Source organism: Lepidochelys kempii, chromosome 17 (assembly GCF_965140265.1).
Source record: "Lepidochelys kempii isolate rLepKem1 chromosome 17, rLepKem1.hap2, whole genome shotgun sequence".
Lineage (NCBI taxonomy): Eukaryota > Metazoa > Chordata > Testudines > Cheloniidae > Lepidochelys > Lepidochelys kempii.
The window spans coordinates 4,791,240-4,814,310 of record NC_133272.1 but is presented as its reverse complement, the minus strand read 5'-3'; the positions used below and the strand labels follow the sequence as shown (position 1 = coordinate 4,814,310).

The 23,071-nt window shown below is 42.9% G+C and overlaps 1 protein-coding gene across 1 annotated transcript in view; it reads left to right on the top strand.

Annotated features, from left to right (window-relative positions):
• TEX14 (testis expressed 14, intercellular bridge forming factor) overlaps positions 1-20,351 on the top strand; it is a 76,268-nt gene extending 55,917 nt beyond the window's left edge. The window contains exons 21-31 of the mRNA XM_073315548.1: positions 1,567-1,629; positions 3,596-3,723; positions 4,173-4,363; positions 10,466-10,565; positions 11,003-11,089; positions 12,190-12,267; positions 13,883-14,000; positions 15,218-15,313; positions 16,447-16,556; positions 18,692-18,755; positions 19,257-20,351. Of these exons, the coding sequence (XP_073171649.1) occupies positions 1,567-1,629; positions 3,596-3,723; positions 4,173-4,363; positions 10,466-10,565; positions 11,003-11,089; positions 12,190-12,267; positions 13,883-14,000; positions 15,218-15,313; positions 16,447-16,556; positions 18,692-18,755; positions 19,257-19,293 (1,072 nt within the window). The 3' untranslated portion in view covers positions 19,294-20,351. The remainder of the gene's footprint in view (positions 1-1,566; positions 1,630-3,595; positions 3,724-4,172; positions 4,364-10,465; positions 10,566-11,002; positions 11,090-12,189; positions 12,268-13,882; positions 14,001-15,217; positions 15,314-16,446; positions 16,557-18,691; positions 18,756-19,256) is intronic.
• Positions 20,352-23,071: the final 2,720 nt, after the last annotated feature.

Below are 23,071 nucleotides of genomic sequence, written 5' to 3'. Positions count from 1 at the left end.
GTTGTTTATATTGTGGTCGTACTAGATGCTGTAGAAACCTGAAGAGAGACATGGCTCCTGACCCACAGATCACCGTTTAAAAAGACAAAAAAGAAATAGAAGGAGGTGCATGTGGTAGGGGAAGGATGGAATAGATGAGCGCAATGGACAGGGGTTTGTTGGTTCATGTTCTTTTGCTTGGTTTAATACATTTGAAATGTGAAACTTCTGCAACCTGTAAACACCTGATAAATTACAAACAGAGGCACAGCCAGAGCTTGGCTTTTAATTGAAACCATATTGCTGTGTTTTTACTTACATTTCAAATAATATTGCAATGGCTCCCTAGGCTTTGCTGCCTGAGGGCCTCCTGTTGGACTTCACCTCTTACTGGACTTGCCATGAACAAGTCAGACGCTATTCACAGATGGCAATTCCTTGCTTTAATCTGCATCCTGGATGGAGTTGATTATGGGAGACATAACCATATGAGAGTGGGCAGAGACTCAGTCCACCTGAATTAGTACTGCATTTTGCACCAGTTTGCTGTTTAAGTAACTGGCTGGGCAAGTTTGCTGCATAGTAGAGAGCATGCCTTGTACAGGACACACTGATCAAAAGGATTGTCCTATAGTACACCCCATAAAATCCACAAAGCTATGCAAAATAAGGGAGAGTTAATGTGTGGGTATGTGGGGCGCAGGGAGGTAAGTCCATATGCAATATCCCATTTGTATGCACCGTTTCTCACAGCTGGGCTGTTACTTGGAGTGATTCACGCTGAGTAGGGGCCTTATTCATGGGTGACTCAAGAAGCTTTCTACCCCCTTCTGCACCTTCCTGGAGGAATGGGGTGTAGCTAGTGAATGTTACAGCCAGTGGCAGCACAGCTTCTGTGGGAAGGGAGATCAAGAGTGTGGTGCAGGGTGCAGAGGTGCACAGATGCCACAGGGATGGTTTCCCTGTCTCCTCTGTGGAGTTCCACTTCTCCTCCTCTGGATGGGAGGAGGCAGAATTTGAAGTAGACTTGTCCATGACCCCTGTCTGCAGTTAATAGTTCAGTATTTGGAGACTTGCAGCCATGTTTAACTCTCAGATGGGGTGTTTATGTTTCCATTATTCTCATTTGTTTGTATTACAATAATACATAGAGGCATCAGCCAAGATCAAGGCCCCACTGCACTAGGTCTTGTACATACACCTAATAAGAAAGAGTCCTAAAGAGCTTAGAATATAGAAAAGACGGACAAAAGGTGGGGAAAAGGAAGTAACGAAAAGTCTTAAACAAGTTTTGATTTAATTTTCAAATAGTTTTGTTTGAAATGACTGGCATTTATAATGCATACATTGATTGTGTAAGATACAGCACGGATTCATATCTACTATATACATAATCTTTTTTCCTACTCCTCTATACCTATGCTTCAAGACTTTAAGCAAGTTCTGATTTTGATGAGCTTCACGCTAGCCCAACAGAGCTAGTCTTTAAAGTTTCTTCAGTTTCCTTTATGCTCTTTAAAAAAGTTTATTTTCGTGATTTTTCAAGAGAATAGATGACTGTGAGCTCTTAATTTTTTCTCTTTCCAGTGCTGAAGCATCACAAGAAGTGATACCTAAGGAGACACTGAAAGAGTTCAAAGAGAAAGATATGTAAGGACACACACTGTTTCATAGTGAAACTGTAGCAAGTCAATCATTACCATTATAAGGGTTTTCTGTTTATTTAAAGTAAGAAAATGTGATGTTCAAATTCAGAAATTCAAAAACAGGATGCCATGCAAATTGCAGAAATATTATTTCATCATGATCAGCAGGGTGGGTAGGTACAAAAAATCAAACATCTACAGTTGACCTTAGCTTACTTCACAGTATTTTTATATCCGTGAGTAATTAAATTAATGAAAGAGAATGTCAGTTGGGTGTTGTGCATCGAAGTTAAAGTATTAGGAAATCACTGTTCCCTCTGAATATGTTAAATTGAAGATACAAACAAAATAACTTTAAATCATTAGTTTCCAGTTAAATACCTTTCACAGCAAACAAATATAGATCCCAACTAACATGATGGAGGTTTTTAACCTATTATTTTGGTAGGATAGGAGCACTTGGCAGAATGGATTTTGTGGACTGTGATTTTAAATTGAAAAGCGAATTTTTAAAAAAAAATATGGGTGAAAGTCACATATAAACTTCTGAGACAATGGTCCACAGCTGAAATTTCCCTTCTGATCAACAAAGCATATTAAAGCACAGTCTTAACTTCAGAGAATAGCTGGTGGGGACGTTGGGTTTCTCGGTTTGGCCCCAGTCCTGCAAGCAGTTAAGCCCTCAAGAAGACACCAAGGTCTCTTTAGAGTATATGTGTGTAAGTTCCACTTAGTCCAAGTAATTCACTTGGAGGACAACTAAAGCTGTAAGAACCAAGAACGCTAAACTAGTCTGTGTTCCACTGAAGTCTCTTTTGTTCGTTCAGTCTTGAGATCCTTTCCTGAGCTGTGGAGACCATTTTGTTAGCATTCTCTTGTAGAGGGGGTAACCTACTACTGAGCACCTTGTGGATTAAAATTATTGTAGGGAAGAGGTTTTGAAAAGAAACTCAAGGTCGGTAGCTCAGTTATCCTTCCTCTTTCTAAGCTCTTCTGGGTCTCTGGACTAGGTAGCCCAGGAGTCAGCAATCTGTGACATGCGTGCCAAAGGCACGCGAGCTGATTTTTAGTGGCACTCTGCTGCCAGCTAGGGTCCCGGCTGCTGGCCCTGCTCATCCTGCTGCTGGCCTAGATGGACGGAACCCTGGGCTGGCAGTGGGCAGAGCAGGGCTGGCGGCTGGGACCCAGGCTGGCAGGGACCGGCGGATGGAACCCCAGACTGGCAGCAGGCTGAGTGGCTCAGCCTGCTGCCAGCCTGGGGTTCTGTCCATCTAGGCCAGCAGTGGGATGAACTGGGCTGGTGGCTGGGACCCCAGACTGGCAGTGCAGGCAGCAGATGGAACCCCAGACCGCTGCCGGTCTGGGGTTCTGTCCGCTGGCCCCTGACAGCCGGGGTCCCGGCTGCTGGCCCTGCTCAGCCTGCTGCCGGCCTGGGGTTCCGTCCTTCCAGGCCAGCAGCGGGATGAGCGGGGCTGGCGTCCGGGGCCCCAGACTGGCAGCGCGGGCGGCAGACGGAATCCCAGACCTGTAGCGCACTGAGCAGCTCAGCCCACTGCCGGTTGGGGTTCCGTCTGCTGCCTGCATTGCCGATCTGGGGTTCTGGCCACTGGCCCCTGCCAACTGGGGTCCTGGCTGCCGACACTGCTCAGCCCACTGCCAGTCTGGGGTTCCGTCGGGGGGCCCCTGTAAATGTAAAATTTATTACTGGCACGTGAAACCTTAAATTAATGAAGACTTGACACACCACTTCTCAAAGGTTGCCGACCCCTGCTGTAGCCTTTTGAGAACTCCGCATGCAGTCATAAGGAATGTTTCACTTTCCTCTAGAAAACCAAACAAGATTAAACAATTCTAAACAACCTTCTAGAACCTGAGAGTAGCATGATGTAGTAACACAAAATGTGTAAGGAGGTAACAGTTAAAAATAGGTCTTCTAACCATCTGACTCTCTTTTACTGTCAATCCTCTAGATCATTAACAGATATTCAGGATTTGTCCAGTATTTCATGTGAGCGAGAGAATTCTTGTAAGGATATAACTTGTAAAACACCCAGAGTGAGTCATGCACCAACTTGTGTCAGCACTCCACTCAGCCCAGGTAACTGCAGAGCAGAGAGGATCAGAGAATTACTCAACCTTTTGGGGCTAGGAATCAAGATTTCCACTACATTTTGATTATTGAGCTTAAATATTATTTTAAAAAATAACATGTTGCTTTACCGTGCTCCATATTCCTTAACTCAGTATCTCTATCAGTTGAGTAGTCAAAGATTCATGAATGTGTGTCGTCTTTGTCATTGATGAACTGGAGATCCCAGTCACAATCAGCAATAATACCACTGAATTTCTGTGTAGGGAGCAACTATTGTGGGCAAAGATTTTTCAAAGTTTGGTATGCAACCACATATGTAAATTAACCATGCAATTACATGCCTGATTTCTTTAAAAATGTGACTCTGTGTATATTAAAATGCAACAGCAGTGTAGTTACAACAAAATAAAAAGCAAAGTCCACTTGCTAGCTTTTCTCTCGCCTTTTCTTCTCAGGGAAAAAAGTGTCATCAACCATCAAGAAATGCAGAGATTGCCATGAAATTCCCCTGGATACCTCTTGTTGGGCTACTCGGGAGACTTCCCTAACAGTGTCTAGTAGCTTCTTTACAGCCCATGAAAAGGAAAAGAACTCAAAAACCCCCTTTCTTTCTTCAGAAACCTCCTCCTCTGGATTGACTGAGCCTGTAAGTGTAGGAAATTGTACTTCCTTTATGCCAGCTAAATTCCTAAACTCTGTCCCCTCTCATATATTTTCAAAATACCTTAATATAACTGCAAGAAGTGATACTTATATGGAGTCATTTAGTTTTGTAAAGATTCTGGGTTAAATACTATCTCTGTTGGAATCAATGACAAAACTTATTGACTTCACTGGGCTCAGGATGTCAACTTCTGTTTTTAATAAGAATGTTAATATGCTTTGTGGAGTCCGGTGGTACCTTGAAGACTAACAGATTATTTGTTAACAAATCAATTTATTATTTAACACATAAATCTGTTAGTCTTTAAGGTGCCACCGGACTCCTCGTTGTTTTGGTGGATACAAACTAACACAGCTACCCCCTGATACTTGAATATGCTTTGTGAGTATAATTGTGTATGATAATATCTTCAAACAATTTGTGAACCCAGGATAGGCTTGGTATGCTATGAAGGACATGATAAAATTGAGAAAGTAATTTGTTTCATCTGTCTTATTTTTTGGCATCTTATTGGTAGGCAGGAAATCTCGCACTCCTCAGTGCATCTCACCCATCAATGTCTCACACAGCTCAGTATATAGAAATACAAAGAGGAAAGTAAAATCTTGCATTGAATCTGAGCTCTCCTAGAAGTTAGCTGTTATATTGCTTGATCTGGAGTGTACTGAGCAGTTTGTTTGATAAAGAATGAAACTGGGAACTCTTGGTACTAAGATCAGTCCCTTCCTGCTCTCAATCCAAAAGACTTGTGTGCATGTAGAAGGTGGTATCTCAGAAGATATCAGTACCGTAGTGTTTGCAGCTGATTTATAAACCCCTTGATCTTTTTGTCTTGGTGAGGGTGAGAATTACATCTGCTCAGAAAGAGGTGTCAGTTTTCAAATTTGTAAATTTCAAGTTACACTTAGGAAGGGTGTCTTAAAATGGGGTTGGGGAGGGATGCGCAGGCAAAGAAGAATGGTTTCTTAATAAACAAGTTACAAATTGAAGCATCCTGGGCATAAGGGTAGTTTGGATGTTCACAGCATTCAGAAAACCATTATATTAAGGGGTTTAATTTGTCCTTTTACTACATGCACAGGATTGGCGTTACATTGTCAGTTCTGTTGTGTCAAAAAATACCTCACTGTATAGAGACACCAGATTTCCAAGGAAACATTAGCGTTTTCCACTGATCTTTTTGGAGCTGAAAATATTCTGGTGCCAGAACATTAGTTTGACTGCTATTCAAGAGGATTATATATAAACAGTTGCCTTAATGCCTTTCTTATTGTTATTCATTGGGGAGGTTGTCATTAGATTAAAGATTAAATTACGGTTTGTTCATCCAGAACAATGGCAGCCAGATTAACTGTCTTTAGGTCAGCTCTGCATCTTTAGATTTGCAGGGCAGATAGCTGGAGTTCATTAAATACATTAACAGCACAATTCTGCCTTGACTTGCGCTGCAGAGAAATTTACATTGCTGTCACTTACTCTCCTGAAAAATCGCTCTGGAATGAAGTTTTGGTACTAAGCCTCTATTTCCATTTTGAAAACGTGGTCTTGTCTGTGGTTACACACCTTCCTCCTTGTGTATATTACTGGGACATTTTTGTATCTAGTCACGACTAGCTTTTATAATTATAGATTTGCATGCGCATTCACACACACACACACACACACACACACACAGAATCCTTTAGGTGAAACTAACGGGTTCATCTCCTCTCAGGGGATGACAAAACTGGCCTCCTCACGGAGTCCTGTCCAGTTGTCTGTGGCTGGAAGGATGTTGATAATGCTACAATGAAGAGTTAAAACAGATGAAAATGGGATAATCTGATAGTATCATTAAGGACTGGTAGAACACTTAGCCCTGGTCTACACTAGGAGTTTAGGTCGAATTTAGCACCGTTAAATCAATGTAAACCTGCACCCGTCCACACAATGAAGCCCTTTTTTTAGACTTAAAAGGCTCTTAAAATCGATTTCCTTAATCCACCTCTGACAAGTGGATTAGCACTTAAATTGGCCTTGCCTGGTCAAATTTGGGGTACTGTGGACATAATTAGATGGTATTGGCCTCCGGGAGCTATCCCAGAGTGCTCTATTGTGACCGCTCTGGACAGCACTCTCAACTCAGATGCACTGGCCAGGTAGACAGGAAAAGGCCCACGAACTTTTGAATTTCAATTTCCTGTTTGCATGGTCACCTGCAGCTTGCCACGCTGGCCAGAGCTCATCAGCAGAGGTGACCATGATGGAGTCCCAGAATCGCAAAAGAGCTCCAGCATGGACCGAACAGGAGGTACGGGATCTGATCGCTGTATGGGGAGAGGAATCTGTGCTATCATAACTCCGTTCCAGTTTTCGAAATGCCAAAACCTTTGTCAAAATCTCCCAGGGCATGAAGGACAGAGGCCATAACAGGGACGCGAAGCAATGCCGCGTGAAACTTAAGGAGCTGAGGCAAGCCTACCAGAAAACCAGAGAGGCAAATGGCCGCTCCGGGTCAGAGCCCCAAACATGCCGCTTCTATGATGAGCTGCATGCCATTTTAGGGGGTTCAGCTGCCACTACCCCAGCCGCGTTGTTTGACTCCTTCAATGGAGATGGAGGCAACACAGAAGCAGGTTTTGGGGACGAGGAAGATGATGATGATGAAGTTATAGATAGCTCACAGCAAGCAAGCGGAGAAGCCGGTTTTCCCGACAGCCAGGAACTGTTTCTCACCCTGGACCTGGAGGCAGTCCCCCCCGGACCCACCCAAGGCTGCCTCCTGGACCCGCCAGGCGGAGAAGGGACCTCTGGTGAGTGTACCTTTTAAAATACTATACATGGTTTAAAAGCAAGCATGTTTAACGATTAATTTGCCCTGGCATTTGCAGCTCTCCTGGAAGTACTCCCAAAGCCTTTGCAAAAGGTTTCTGGGGAGGGCAGCCTTATTCCACCCACCATGGTAGGACACTTTACCACACCAGGCCAGTAGCACATACTCGGGAATCATTGTAGAACAAAGCATTGCAGTGTATGTTTGCTGGCATTCAAACAACATCTGTTCTTTATCTCTCTGTGTTTATCCTCAGGAGAGTGATATCATTCATGGTCACCTGGTTGAAATAGGGTGCTTTTCTTAAGGGGACATGCAGAGGTGCCTGTTCCTGCTGGGCTGTTTGCCTATGGCTGAACAGAAATGTTCCCTGCTGTTAGCTGGGGCCGGGGGGGGTTGAGGGACTAGCCACGTGGTGGGGGGAGGCAAAATGCGACCTTGGAACGAAAGCACATGTGCTGTGTATGTAATGTTAACAGCAAGGTTTACCGTGAAAGAGTGTAGCCATTGTTCTAGAAAATGTGTCTTTTCAAATACCACTGCCTCTTTTTTTTTTCTCCACCAGCTGCATGTGTTTCAATAATCACAGGATCTTCTCCTTCCCAGAGGCTAGTGAAGATTAGAAGGCGAAAAAAACGCCCTCTTGATGAAATGTTCTCTGAGCTCATGGTGTCCTCCCACACTGACAGAGCACAGACAACTGCGTGGAGGCAGACAATGTCAGAGTGCAGGAAAGCACAATATGAGCGGGAGGAGAGATGGCGGGCTGAAGAGAGTAAGTGGCGGGCTGAAGAGAGGGCTGAAGCTCAAATGTGGCGGCAGCGTGATGAGAGGAGGCAGGATTCAATGCTGAGGCTGCTGGAAGATCAAACCAATATGCTTCAGCGTATGGTTGAGCTTCAGGAAGGGCAGCAGGAGCACAGACCGTGGCTACAGCCCCTGTGTAACCAACCGCCCTCCTCCCCAAGTTCCATAGCCTCCTCACCCAGATGCCCAAGAACGCGGTGGGGGGGCCTCCAGCCACCCGGCCACTCCACCCCAGAGGATTGCCCAAGCAACAGAAGGCTGGCATTCAATAAGTTTTAAAGTGCTGTGTGTCCCTGTCCTTCCCTCCTCCACCACCCCTCCTGGTGCTTCTCTCCTCCACCACCCCTCCTGGGCTACCTTGGTAGTTATCCCCCTATTTGTGTGATGAATGAATAAAGAATGCATGAATGTGAAGCAACAATGACTTTATTGCCTCTGACAGTGGTGATCGAAGGGAGGAGCGGAGGGTGGTTAGCTTACAGGGAAGTAGAGTGAACCAAGGGGCGGTGGTTTTCATCATGGAGAAACAAACAGAACTTTCACACCGTAGCCTGTCCAGTCATGAAACTGGTTTTCAAAGCTTCTCTGATGTGCACCGCGCCCTCCTGTGCTCTTCTAACCGCCCTGGTGTCTGGCTGTGCAAAACCAGCAGCCAGGCAATTTGCCTCAACCTCCTACCCCGCCATAAACGTCTCCCCCTTACTCTCACAGATATTATGGAGCGCACAGCAAGCAGTAATAACAGTGGGAATATTGGTTTCACTGAGGTCTAACTGAGTCAGTAAACTGCGCCAGCACGGCTTTAAACGTCCAAATGCACATTCTACCACCATTCTGCACTTGCTCAGCCTGTAGTTGAACAGCTCCTGACTACTGTCCAGGCTGCCTGTGCATGGCTTCATGAGCCATGGCATTAAGGGGTAGGCTGGGTCCCCAAAGATACATATAGGCATTTCAACGTCCCCAGCGGTTATTTTCTGGTCTGGGAATAAAGTCCCTTCTTGCAGCTTTTGAAACAGACCAGAGTTCCTGAAGATGCGAGCGTCATGTACCTTTCCCGGCCATCCCACGTTGATGTTGGTGAAATGTCCCTTGTGATCCACCAGTGCTTGTAGCACTATTGAAAAGTACCCCTTGCGGTTTATGTACTCGCTGGCTTAGTGCTCCGGTGCCAAGATAGGGATATGGGTTCCGTCTATGGCCCCACCACAGTTAGGGAATCCCATTGCAGCAAAGCCATCCACTATGACCTGCACATTTCCCAGGGTCACTACCCTTGATATCAGCAGATCTTTGATTGCGGTTGGCTACTTGCATCACATCAGCCCCCACAGTAGATTTGCCCACTCCAAATTGATTCCCTACTGACCGGTAGCTGTCTGGCGTTGCAAGCTTCCACAGGGCTATCGCCACTCGCATCTCAACTGTGAGGGCTGCTCTCATCTTGGTATTCTTGCACCTCAGGGCAGGGGAAAGCAAGTCACAAAGTTCCATAAAAGTGCCCTTACACATGCGAAAGTTTCGCAGCCACTGGGAATCATCCCAGACCCGCAACACTATGCGGTCCCACCAGTCTGTGCTTGTTTCCCGACCCCAGAATCGGCGTTCCACCGCATGAACCTGGCCCAATAGCACCATGATGCCCACATTGGCAGGGCCCATGCTTTCAGAGAAGTCTGTGTCCATGTCCTCATTACTCACGTTACCGCGCTGACGTCGCCTACTCGCCCGGTATCGCTTTGCCAGGTTCCGGTGCTGCATATACTGCTGGATAATGCGCGTGGTGTTTATTGTGCTCCTAATTGCCAAAGTGATCTGAGTGGACTCCATGCTTGCTGTGGTATGGCGTCTGCACAGGGAACTCAAGAAAAAAGGCGCAAAACGATTGTCTGCCCCTGCTTTCACAGAGGGAGTGAGGGAACAGGGCTCTGACGATATGTACCCAGAACCACCCGCGACAATGTTTTAGCCCCATCAGGCACTGGGATTTCTACCCAGAATTCAGATAGGCAGCGGAGACTGCGGGAACTGTGGGATAGCCACCCACAATGCAACGCTCCAGAAGTCGACAGTTGCCTCGGTACTGTGGACGCACTCCGCCGACTACATGCACTTAGAGCACTTGTGTGGGGACACACACAATGAACTGTATAAAACCGCTTTCTACAAAACCGACTTCTATAAATTCGACCTAATTTCGTAGTGTAGACATACCCTAAGGAGACCCATCACAATGTTTGTCTGAAGGGTGGCTGCTGCATTTGCTCCTTATCTTCCTATTGTATTCTGTGCTGCACACTGAGTGCATGATCTGCCTCTGGGGTTATGGGCCAGCACTAAGAATAGAACAGTTGAACTTTATGCTAATTGATTATTGCCTCCTCTCATCTTGGGTTTAGCAGAGGAGAAGAACACAGAAAAACAGTTTGTACTCCTATGCTTCATTTATACATGGTCTTTTACAGAGTGGTTTGTCAGCACTCAGTGCTTCTTCACTTTTGAGAAAGCCCAGGAAAGAATCTCGTAACCCATTTCCTGACACTCAGCAGAGTGACCTACGGAAAGGTACAGCAGATTATTAAAGAAATCTCACAGCTGCATTATTGTAAGGAACACGTTTCCAACCTGGCCTTAACCAGATCTCTACTTTTGCAGGGGCAGAGAACAGTGGGCAGTTTTTCACTTGCAAATGATTGAATTAAGTAACTCAGATCCCAGATTTCCTGTTCGCACCTGCAGATTAAGAATTTGGACACCTACTGTGATAGACCTAAATTATAGGTGCAAATAATTGTTGGCTCCAAATTGCATCCACAAAATTGAGGCCTGTAACTGCAAGTCTAGCTTTATGTCTAGCTTTAAATTATGAAATTATTGAAGGGTATTTGGTAGAATGTGAGTGAGCCCAGCTCAGGGAAGGTTTGTTAGATGTTGTCGTAATCAGAACTTGTATTATAATTATTATAGTCATCACTATTAGTTGATTAGACATTTTTTTCCAGCTGATTCGAGCCCAGCTTTCTCCCCGACATCAGACCACTTAATTAATGAGCTGCCTCCACCAGCCCAGGAGCTACTAGATGAAATTGGTAAGCAGCGTTAAAACCAAAATGTTTTGGGGCTTGCCAGTTACATTTTATATCCAGGGTCCTCCTCCTATGAGTGATCAGGATTTCCCAGCATGATGCACTAATACAAAATGCATAGGTGACCATATGGGAGATCTCGACCCAGCTGTTGCCAGGAGATGAGTAACAAATTAGATGTCAACAATTTAAATAATTGGCACCAAACTTCATAATGAATTGGGCCTTGGGGCTCCTGACTTGGCAGATTCACAAACATCACAGAACAGTTGTGACCAGTAATCCTGCCAGGTGATGGCAGTCAAGTTGCTGAGCATTGTTGTAATTTAACATTGAAACAAGTTCCACAAGTGAAGTAAGGCTAAAATCTTCAAAGATGCCTAAGGGATTTGGATACCCATTCTCCATTAAGATTAATGGAAGCTGGGCATCCAAATCCCTCAGGCATTATTGAAGAGCTCATCCTAAATTATTTAAGTTTCTTCTCTTATTTGGACATACCGCCAGACAGAAAATACAGTGGAAAATTTTCCATTGTTTCCCCCAAATATTCCCTTGGTTGTACAAAATTACTTCCTTCATCTCCCCCACCTCACTCTTACATTCAGATAATTGAGGATTATAATTGAATGTTTTTGTATTCCCAAACAAAGGCCAAATACATCCTCAAAGGAGTCTCTATTTTTTAGGTCACAGTGTTCGGTAAAAAATGGTTCTGCCAGGTTAGCTTCATTTACAGTTTGTTACCATGGTTCAGCAGCACCATGGAGAAGTCACTGCTTTTACATGTGATACTGAAGGTGACAAACAGATTTGAAGTCACATATTGCTTCTGGTCATGTCTCCATCTAAATCTCTTTGTAAAAGTTGGAATTTTATTTTTATATATATACCTAAAGCAAGCAAATGGGAGGTTGGCACAGAGAAGGTAGCTTGTGATCCTGTGCCAAATTGTAAGATTAAATTATGGATCAGTTTCAGATTACATATTCTTTATCTTGCATGTAAATAGAAAAAGTAACACACTGCCCCAGATAACATGGAATGGATTTTGAAACAATATCTGAAGCAGTAAAGAAAGAAGTGCTACTTTTTTTCAACAGAAAATTTAAAGCGGCAAGATGCCCACTATCAGGACTTTGAGGAGAAAGGATCCCATACCCGCAACATGCCAATGAATGGTTAGTTGCTGATAATAGAGAGCAATGAGATTGAGATTGCAAATACAAATAAACTTTACGTTGATGCAGAGCAGTTCTCATTCTAAAATTGAATAACTCAAATAATGACTACTGGTATGTTTAGCTGTTGTGCTAAACTTTTATTTGCTGGCTTTTTAGGATCTGTGGTTGCCATCCTGACACAGAGGTTTGGAAGAACTTGAAAATATTTCCAGACTGGACTTGGGTATCATCCTTCTAAATCAGAACCCTTCAAATCAGTAGCAGAGGTTCTTTCCCATTGTTGCAATCTTTCTGTCCACTGAGCTCTCACTGAAGTCTGAGAGAGTCTTGCATGGAGAGAGGCTGCAGGATTGTTCTCTTTTAGTGTAACTTTAATAGTATCATGACACTACAGTTTTCATCTAAGATAGGCACTATAACCCAGAAAGGAGGGATAATGAACAGCTGGCTCAGGTTTTGCAGCAAAAGAGAGCTCAAGTTGTCAATCCGAGAGCAAATCAGTAAAGAGTGCTCCTTGCATTCTCCAAGGGTGCATCCTAATGATGTGGCAGTTTATTTTGTATTTAGATTACCCTTTCACAGTTCTTATAACTCTATGATCTCATACTCCAAGAAAATTGCAGCTGTTTGGCCAAGATTACAGAGCACATAGTGCTCCAATATCATCTGGTTCGCAATCTGTTTTAAGAGACCAAAGAACAGAATACTGAATTTCTCATGCCATTGAAACCCAGAATGATAATAGATGGGAGTCATGTTTTAGATGTGCAGCTCAAGTCACCAGGTGAATAGAAAACCTAAAATTTAATGAATGAGCTCTGCATTTGTTATTAGGAAGGCAGAAGGAAAAGGGGGAAAGCAGGTGAAAGCAAGTCAGAAACCTGAGTAACTCTGTATAGAGGCTAAAAAGATACTTGAGTATGATACTGGTGTTTGTGTTGCCCTACAAGTTGTGAGAGATCTTTACCCATTTAAAATAGTTACCTAGGATAAAGAAGCCACTGTGAGTGTTGATTCACAGGGGTATCTTGTTCTTAGATGATGAGGAATGCAGCATTCTGTGTTGCTTGCCGGTCAGTCAGCATGGGTTTTTGTATTTGCATAAAGTATAGCTATTTCAGATTTCATTCTAGTGACAGCCTGCTGCTGCCTGCTTATCATAGCTTAGCAGAAGGTTGCTGTGAATTAATTCATATGCTACAGGGAATAAAATTTACTAAGATAAGTCTAGGGAAAAATAAATAGTGTTGGATTCTGCTAAATGGGGCAGCAAAGCCAACATCTACAGGTTTCCTTTTGATTTTCTGCCATATCTAGAAGGGCAGGGGGGAAAGATTAAAGATTTATTTCCTCATGCATTTTCCATTTTACCATGCAGCAATATGTTAGCTTCTGTGAATATAGAAAGGTGGTAGATTTCACTACTTATGTGGGTCTTGCTACTGGCCTTTTCTAAAAGTAGATCCACAATGGACTTGTTTAATTGAAAATCAGATGATTTGGGGCAGGCGAACGTTTCTGAAGCACAGTAGGATGTACAAATGCATTTTAATTTCTTTAACCACTTCACTTGTATCTTTAACATTAAAAGTCACTCTGTTTATGCAAATAGTTCTCACTCAAATTAATCCAGAAGACAAAGAGGAGGAAGAAGAAATTGAGAATAAGGGAGAGATAGATCACAACGTATGGACTAAAGAGATATTGAATCTAGCAGAAGAAACAGAAAGGTACTAAAAGAGAAGAGTAAGGAGGCTGTTTCCAAAGCATTTTAGATCTCAGGAGGCAAAGTATTAAAGTAGAGTTCAATATGTTACATAAGAATGGCCATACTGGGTCAGACTAATGGTCCATCTAGCCCAGTATCCCATCTCTGACAAGTGGGCAGTGCCAGATGCTTCAGAGGGAATGAACAGAAAAGGTTAATTTTGAGTGATCCTCTCATCCAATGCTGTAGTCTAATCCCATCTTCTGGCAGTCTGAGGTTCAGGGATACCTGGAACATGGGGTTGAGTCAATTTTCTGTTGCTTTCCTTCATGTGTTATATTTAAATGGGACTGTTTTACATTTGACTATTCCTCACTTTCACCTACCTGTATTTTACCAACTTCTTTCCTATCCCCTTTATGAGGGTACAGATTTCCCCCTTTAATAAATTAATCCCTAATGGATGTCTCTGCCCAAATTTTGTGCTCCTCTGCATCTGTTGGCTTTCCCCTAGCCCTTAGTTTAAAAAATCTCTATAGCTTTTTACATTTTACATGCCAGCAATCTGATCCATTTTGGTTTAGGTGGAACCCATCCTTTCTGTATAGGCACGTCCTTTCCCAAAAGTTTCCTCAGTTCCTAATAAACCTAAAACCCTCCTCCCTACACTGTTGTTTCATCCATGCATTGAGACCCTGCAGTTCTACCTGTCTTTCTGGCCCTGCGTCTGAAACTAGAAGCATTTCAGAGAATGCTACTATGTTATAGGAGATTCCGTGCAGATAGCAAGTTGTCCCCCTCCATTATCCTGAACATTACTTCTGACCACTGCTTACTCCTCTAGTACACACCTGATAATTCCTGCTCCATGTATGATTGCACCATTGTAATGTTTGATAACAAACATTGAGGACTTGATTCTCATTTAAATAAAGGGCCCTTTATACTGGGCCTTAAGGGGGATATAAATCCTTAACATCCGAAACTCTGCAACTCTGTGCTGGTGGATAAGAACCTGCAAGTGAAACTGACTATAAATGATAATAAAGCTGCCAGGCCTATTTCCCCAGATATGAGAAACAAGAAATAAATAACATGAATGGTGAAAAATAAATTAGATATTTAAAATAAATGTTCTTTCAGTTTTAGTAATCTTGGGTAATTCAGGTAAAGAAATTGTTTGTTCAAAACATAAAGTATTTAACTTTACAGACTCCTTTTTAATCTCTCATTCAATAGAGCTCATTCTACTCTTGATGATCTCTTAGAAAAAATTCTCCAACCAATTCCAGAGGATGACGAAGTCCAAGGAGAACCTTGGGGATACCTTGTTAGGTTAGGAGATAATGGATATTTCATTCATAAGTATATTGTACTTTTATTTTGTGCATGAGACTATGCTGGGCCCTCTAGAAAGCAGATTGTCATTCTGGTGGCAGCAATGCTCTAGAGAACTTAGCAGGAGACATCAGGATTTGGGACTCTCACTACTAGACCTAGAGAGAAGTGACTGTGTTATTAAGGTAGTCTCTGGTAGGTGGAAAGTAAAAGTAGCTGTGAAACGGCATGGATCATCTTTCTAAAAGCTGGAGGTGACCTGCCATATTACTAGAGTTTGAAAAAATAGAAAAGAAGAATATATATAAAAAGAGAAGAGCCATGAAAGTTCTTTAGATTAAGGGATCTTATAAACAGAATGTTCTGATGAGGGCAATCATTTGTCAGTACAACTTGGGAAATAATTATGAAAATGGCAAATGTCATAGAAACATAGTTTAAAAAAGACTTTGTGTGTGTGTCAAATAATCTTTTCCCCCTTGTTAGCACCAGCAACCAGAGCCTAGCACATGCTGTGATAGTTGTGAGCAGTTCTCAGAAGATTCTGCCCCTTCCTTACCAACTGTCAAGTGTAATAGTCACTCCTACAATACAACTCCATTTTGGAGTCAAAGGAATGCACACAGTCCCATGTGGATACACATTAATTTGTTTGGCATCAAAATTTCTCTGCTCACGCAGCCCAAATATCCTGATGGAAAGGAAAGACATTGATGGAGGTGCAGGTAGGGTTACTTCAGATACGCACAGTCATGTTAGATAGAGGGCCTGATCCAAAGCCCATGGGTTTTGGATTGCTCCCATATAATGTCTAAGGTTTCAGGCATCTGCTGAGAGAAACCAAAGTGAAATACTGTATGGTGTCTACCTGCCGCTGCCTGCTGCTGTAGTACGCATCTGTCTTAAGTGATAATTCCTGATCCTCAACGGAGGGGGATGGAGGATCACCGGAGTCTGATTGTAAATGTAATGCACAGCTGCAAACTGATCTCCTGGCTCAACAGCGGAGGACAAGAGCAAAAAGCAGATGCTTAGCTGTTTTAGGGACTTATATATTAATGGTCTCTATTAAACTTCCCCCAAATAAAATATAAAATTGTGACTTGACACACAAATCTCTGTCATTGAAGGGCAACAAACCTTAAAGATCAAGGAGATGATGAAATGAAGAGTGGACTAGAGGAAGGTGGCACCAGGGCAGAAAGCAGAGAGACCAAAAGCTGTTCAGGGAATACCGAAGGTCTTTCTTAATTTGTAAAGATATAATATACTGTGCTTGGCAATGACTTATTTATTATCCTGGCAGCAATGAGTTTATTAGTAATAAATATCTTGCACTGAGCAAGGCTGTTAGCTATTGTTCTCTTACTGATTGCTTTGCCCTTTGGAACACACTGATACCAGTTCTGTCCCAAGCTTTTAGAACAGAGGAAGCTGCTTTGGGGTAAAATTCTGTTTTATTATTAAACTTTGATTTTTACCAGCGTTGATCAAAGGTGTTAGCCTGACAGCCCATTGCTCTCTTGAGTTAAAGAACTGCTTACATGTGGGTAGTGAGAGTGCAGCTTCCCACACTGAGCTATCAACGCGCTTTGGAGGAACTGTGATCACACAGTGTCCATATCCCATTTAATCTGCTAAGGCACATTAAGGCCTTCACATTATAAAGGCTTTCAGCTACTGTTTGTGTGGGTTGGGGTTGAACACGTGACTTCCGCACTAACACTACCACGTCCCGGAGGGTTTGACTACACTGCAATAAAACACCTCTGGCTGGCCTAGGTCAGCTGACTCGGGCTCAAGGGGCTATAAAATTCTGGCCTAGACACTCGGGCTGGAGCCTTGGCTCCGAGACCCCAACATCTACACTGCCATTTTTAGCCCCGCAGCCTGAGTCAGCTGACCCATGCTCTAAAACACAGTGCCATGGGGTTTTATCACAGTGTAGATATACCCTAAGTCATCCTTCCCCTTTCTCCTCTCCTACTAGCTAGAGGTGGCGGAGGAGAGGAGTTGGTGAGGAGGACATACGTTCTTCATCAGGCGAAGGAGTCAGATCAAAGGAGCTTCCTTTGCTTTATATGCCTCTTAAAGGCGTAGTGGCCTTCCGTTGAGTAGTGCTTGTGGCACCTTGCTGCAGCTGACTGACTTGTATCATCCACACTGTCTTACGCAGGTTCTTTAGATTAGGAGGAAGGAGCTACCTTTTACCACGTGGTGATAGCATGGCAGCTGAGGCACTTAGCTGTTGGTGTTACCCTTCCCTAGTGATCAACAGCCTGCCAGTGGGGCAAACTGGGAAGAATGTATTAGGTTCTAAAATTCAAGAGCTGATTTGAAAATATAAAACCCAAACAATGGGGTTTTACTCCAGTGGAGCTTCCCCTAGTCAAACAGTGTGACTAATAATATACCCTTAGCCGGTCAAAGTTCCTGGACTTGAGTGCGGTTGTTGAGAAGCAGCCACATAATCATTAGGCCAGCTGACCCCCAGCCTGGATACAAGGAACTGCAGAAATGAGAGAAGCGGGTAGGGATGGTAGTGACAGGAGAGCATCCCTGTACTCTGGCTGTCTTAGGCAACTGCACTTGAGTATAATCCTGTCTAGATCTTCATTGGAAACAGTTAAAAAAGATGTCCTGGAATTTTACAGCTAGTGAGTAATGTCAAATTAGACAGTAACACTTTCCTATTGTTTTCATTCTTTACCTGTTAAGAGAACTTCATTTAACATGGGGGAAGTTCGTAGGTTTGGATTTGTTATTGTATAAACAAACATGGTAGAATCTAGGGTCTCACTGCAAAAACAGGCTAATGCAGTCTTAAGGTTGTAGTCCTTGACTTTCAAAAGTGACTTGTGATTCTGAGTGCCTAGCATGAGAAGACTTAAAAGAGCCTGATGTTTAGAGAGTGGATGCTGAGCTTTCAAGTTGGGGGCCCAAAAGTTGCAGTTCCCAAATTACTAGTCACTTTTGAAAGTGTTGGCAATATATTTAAACACACAAGTCTGGAAACGAAAGGGTTAAATTCTAACTTTACACCTGTGTTAACAGTCTAGGACAATTTCAGTGGGGCTACTCCTGCAGGAGTTAGGGTGGCAGAATCAACCCCTGACTTGTTCAGTGCTGCCAGGAATGTTTTCCCCAGCAAAAGGTTCTGCAGAGAAGGTATAGTACAATCTACCTTTATAAGCACAGTAACAGATAGCCACTGGTTTCTGAATATAACTGCAGCTTAGTGGGCCCATTGAAGGGATTTTTAGCAGCAATCTCTGCAGCTTTTTTACATGCTGACAAAAAACCCCAAAGCTTTCCTAATGAAGTATTGTGGTGTAGGATGCGTGTGTTCTTATTGCTTCTGTACTTCCTTTCAAGCTACAAATCCTGAGGATCCAAAACCCAGCTTATGGCAGCGGCTGCCTTGGCCTTCTCCATTCAGGTAAACTTTTATTAGATATTTGTATGTGTGAAAGTCAGTTGTTCTGGTGATACCACAAATATGTGCTCCACTGTACTTTAGCTAATACAGTTGAAAGACAAAGAAGTTTCTCAACCTGATATTTGGCCTAGTGAGCAAAATAAATGGGATCAAAACCTAGCACAGTTTGGGGGTTTATGTTAAATTCTGCCCTAAGGCCGAGAATCTCAACAGTATTTAGCTGCCTAACTCATTGATTTCAACTCCCATTGGGAGGAGTTAGGTGCCTAAATACCTCTGAGGATCTGGGCCTGAGGTAGTGCCTATGCAAACCAAATTGTCACTCAGGTCGAAGTGAGAGAACTTACGCATTCTCCTTTTACTGCGTGTGCTAGGTATACCTTTTGTTCCAGCGCTCTGGAGACCGACATAATGCTTTAGAATCCCATTCCCATCACTGCTTATGAATTGCTCATACAAGAAAAACGTATTGTTTTGTTTAATCTCATTTTTTTATTTCAGGGTAATTGTCCTGGATCAGAGCAACGCACCTAAGTGATCAAAGTCGATAGCATATAAACCTTCAATAAGTTGTTTGACATCTTCCTATTTCTGTGATGTGCAATGCTGTTCACCAAATAAGCAGTCTTATAGTTCTCAGACTTCCTTTAATTGTAACAATCGATACAAAGAGACTGAATGGTTTGCTCTCCAAGTACATCTGGTATATTAAGTTTTGGTTCATTTTTTTTAGCAATCGCTTATAAATGAGAGGCAGCACTCTGAATTATGCTGTAAAATGGATTTGTTTTCCAAATATAACTGTGCCTGTTAAGCCTTCTACAGCTTTGTTTTCTCCCTAGCATGCACACTCACTTTCATAAGTTAAAGCATTTCTTGCTCTGTTGCATTATGCAGTTTTCGTTATTGACAAAAATGAGTCTCTTTAAATTGCTGCTGCTGCTCTTGCTCTCCTTAGCTTTTCAGTGCCAGGGAGTGGAACATGGTGTTACAGCCCATGTGTGCATTGCTTCGTTTGCTCATTAGATGTGACAAGGTAATTTCTTGTTTTCTCATTTTGTGGAATTCTTGTGACATAAATTGAACTGACTGAAATGATTTAGAGGATTTATCTTTGTGCAAAAGTGAATGAGAAAAAGTGAGTACTATGAAGGCAGCATAACATACATTTCTAGCTTCAGGCAGCGATGTGTGAATAACTGGTTGATAGTGTCAAGACCTCTCTTATTTAATCAAACCATGCCTCTGATGGGCCTGATCCAAAGCCTATCCAAAAGAAGAGTCCCATTGATTTAATTGGACTTCCAACCAGGTCCTAAATGGGCACAAGTACTTTAGAACTGAATGTCTGTTCTACAGCACTGTGTTGGTTCAGTAACCCTGTGAAGTTTAGAGCTGCTGCTGGTCACTTCAGCATAAATATTGTGCCACTTTATGTTAGGTTTTTAGCTGCACATGCTGTTATTGTGCACTTCATGAGTCTGTCTCTCTCTTCCCTGATTTTTTATGGTGAGATATTATGCATGCCTGTAGCCGTTACATGGTTTACTTATCTGAATGTTAACAATACTAATAAAAGTCTTCTGAGTTTAGCATGCTGCAATGTGGTATTTCTTGCTACTATTTACTGCCTTATATAAATGTATTTCTGTTTTAGATCATACATTTGGCTAATTTTTCAGTTCTGAGCTATTTCTGAAAATAATAATTAATAATTACCTACCTCTTATGTAATGCTTTTCATTAGTAGATTTCAAAGTCTTCAGAATCTTTTTTTAATGACTTTCTCCGCATAATCCTCCTGGGAGGCAGGGCCCGGATGTTATCCCATTGTGCAGGTGGAGAACCGAGTGGCAGAGAGGTGAAGTGACTCAACTAGCATCACACAGGAAGTCTAGTGTCATAAATATAAAGGGAAGTGTAAACCCCTTTGAAATCCCTCCTGGCCAGGGGAAAGCTCCTCTCACCTGTAAAGGGTTAAGAAGCTAAAGGTAACCTCGCTGGCACCTGACCAAAATGACCAATGAGGAGACAAGATACTTCCAAAAGCTGGGAGGAGGGAGAGAAACAAAGGGTCTGTGTCTGTCTGTATGCTGGGTCTTTGCCGGGGATAGACCAGGAATGGAGTCTTAGAACTTTTAGTAAGTAATCTAGCTAGGTATGTGTTAGATTATGATTTCTTTAAATGGCTGAGAAAAGAATTGTGCTGAATAGAATAACTATTTCTGTCTGTGTATCTTTTTTGTAACTTAAGGTTTTGCCTAGAGGGGTTCTCTATGTTTTTGAATCTAATTACCCTTTAAGATATCTACCATCCTGATTTTACAGGGGGGATTTCTTTATTTCTATTTACTTCTATTTTTTATTAAAAGTCTTCTTGTAAGAAACTGAATGCTTTTTCATTGTTCTCAGATCCAAGGGTTTGGGTCTGTGGTCACCTATGCAAATTGGTGAGGCTTTTTATCCAACATTTCCCAGGAAAGGGGGGGTGCAAGTGTTGGGAGGATTGTTCATTGTTCTTAAGATCCAAGGGTCTGGGTCTGTAGTCACCTAGGCAAATTGGTGAGGCTTTTTACCAAACCTTGTCCAGGAAGTGGGGTGCAAGGTTTTGGGAAGTATTTTGGGGGGAAGGACGCGTCCAAACAGCTCTTCCCCTGTAACCAGTATTAGTTTGGTGGTGGTAGCGGCCAGTCCAAGGACAACGGGTGGAATATTTTGTACCTTGGGGAAGTTTTGACCTAAGCTGGTAAAGATAAGCTTAGGAGGTTTTTCATGCAGGTCCCCACATCTGTACCTTAGAGTCCAGAGTGGGGGAGGAACCTTGACATCTAGTGAAGCAGGAAATTGCACCTACGTCTCCCAAATCCTAGGCTAGTGCCCCACCGACCAGATAATTCTTACCCAGACTTTGTCAGATTTTGTTGGTGTTCTTTCAGTGAGCTCTTTTGGGGAAATGAAGTCCTTTTTCCAAGCTGATACCATGAGGTTTTCTTCTCATTCATCGTAATGATACTGACAGAACAACCAGCAACTGTGAGGTCATGGTTTCCAAATCTGCATCCTGAAGTTTGTTGTAGGCACAATTCCATGTTTCACTCGGTGGTGCTCAGTGCACTGCATGCGGGGTGGAGATTTCACTTGAACTTTTGTGCATTACATAATTATTTTTTCATCAAAGTTTTCTGTGGTAGGATTTTATTTTCTGCAGATGGGCTCATTTTATTAGCTTTTTTACAAACGCTTAAGTTTTCTATGTCTACATTCTGTGCCTTTGCCCCAGGCAGGTGGACTCTGGACTTGGGATAGTGTTGCTGGTGCAAGACTTGGTATGTGTCTACATGGGACTGTGGAAGGCATCATAATACGTTGCAGTCTGCCACAGGATCACGAATGGACAGTAGTGACAAATGCACACAAAGGCTCCTACCCTAAATGCAGTGTGAAATCCTGTCGTTGGTGGGTTGTACCTACTCCTGACAGATACCAGTGGGTATTTGTCTCTCTTACTCTTTGACAGCACGTGCATAAATTGCCATGCCAATAAAGCCTCACTGAATTGAACTGAAGTTGTGAAAGGCAAAAAAAAAAAAAAAAAATAATAAAAAATGGGGGCGTGAACCAGAATTGGCTACTAGATCTGTATGCAGCAGGAATCCAATGGCCCCAAATACCCTGGAACCAGCAGTTTATGTCCATTACCCCCCTCCAATGCCAAGCAGTAGCCTTGCTGGACTCGCTGTATATACCCAGGGGTCTCAGAGTGCTGTATTGGGGCTGAGAATTCCATCCCACCAGCTGATGTTTGACTGCATTTTTCCATCTTCCCAGCCTTTTTATTCAGGCTTCATTCCCTTTCTTAAGAGTAGGTCATACACTATAGAGATAAACATTATCTTATCTGACATAGTATTGCAAATCCAGGATAATCTTACCTTTGAAGGGCAAGTATTATAGCTTCTGGCATCTATTTCAGTATATTAAAAATGCGTGAAGTACTGAATTTCCTTATTTTCCCTATATTTTCACCTGATGAAGCAAATGATATCTGGTGACTTAGCTATTTGGGAATGGGTCTGCATATGACCATCATCTCTTTGCTTCTTCTCTGTCTGAGAGACTAAAGAGACATGCAGCCCCATTGTTTCTATAGATCCCCTGGCTACTGACCAACAGCAGGAGCTTTATCGGCAAATTCAGAAGGAATTAAGTCAAAATCTGCTCTCAGTTACGTGACTGCCACTCCCTGTTTTGGCCCACTGCCTACTCAGCTATTGGTCACAATATTAAAAAAGCAAGAGGGGAAAGGTGGAATCAAC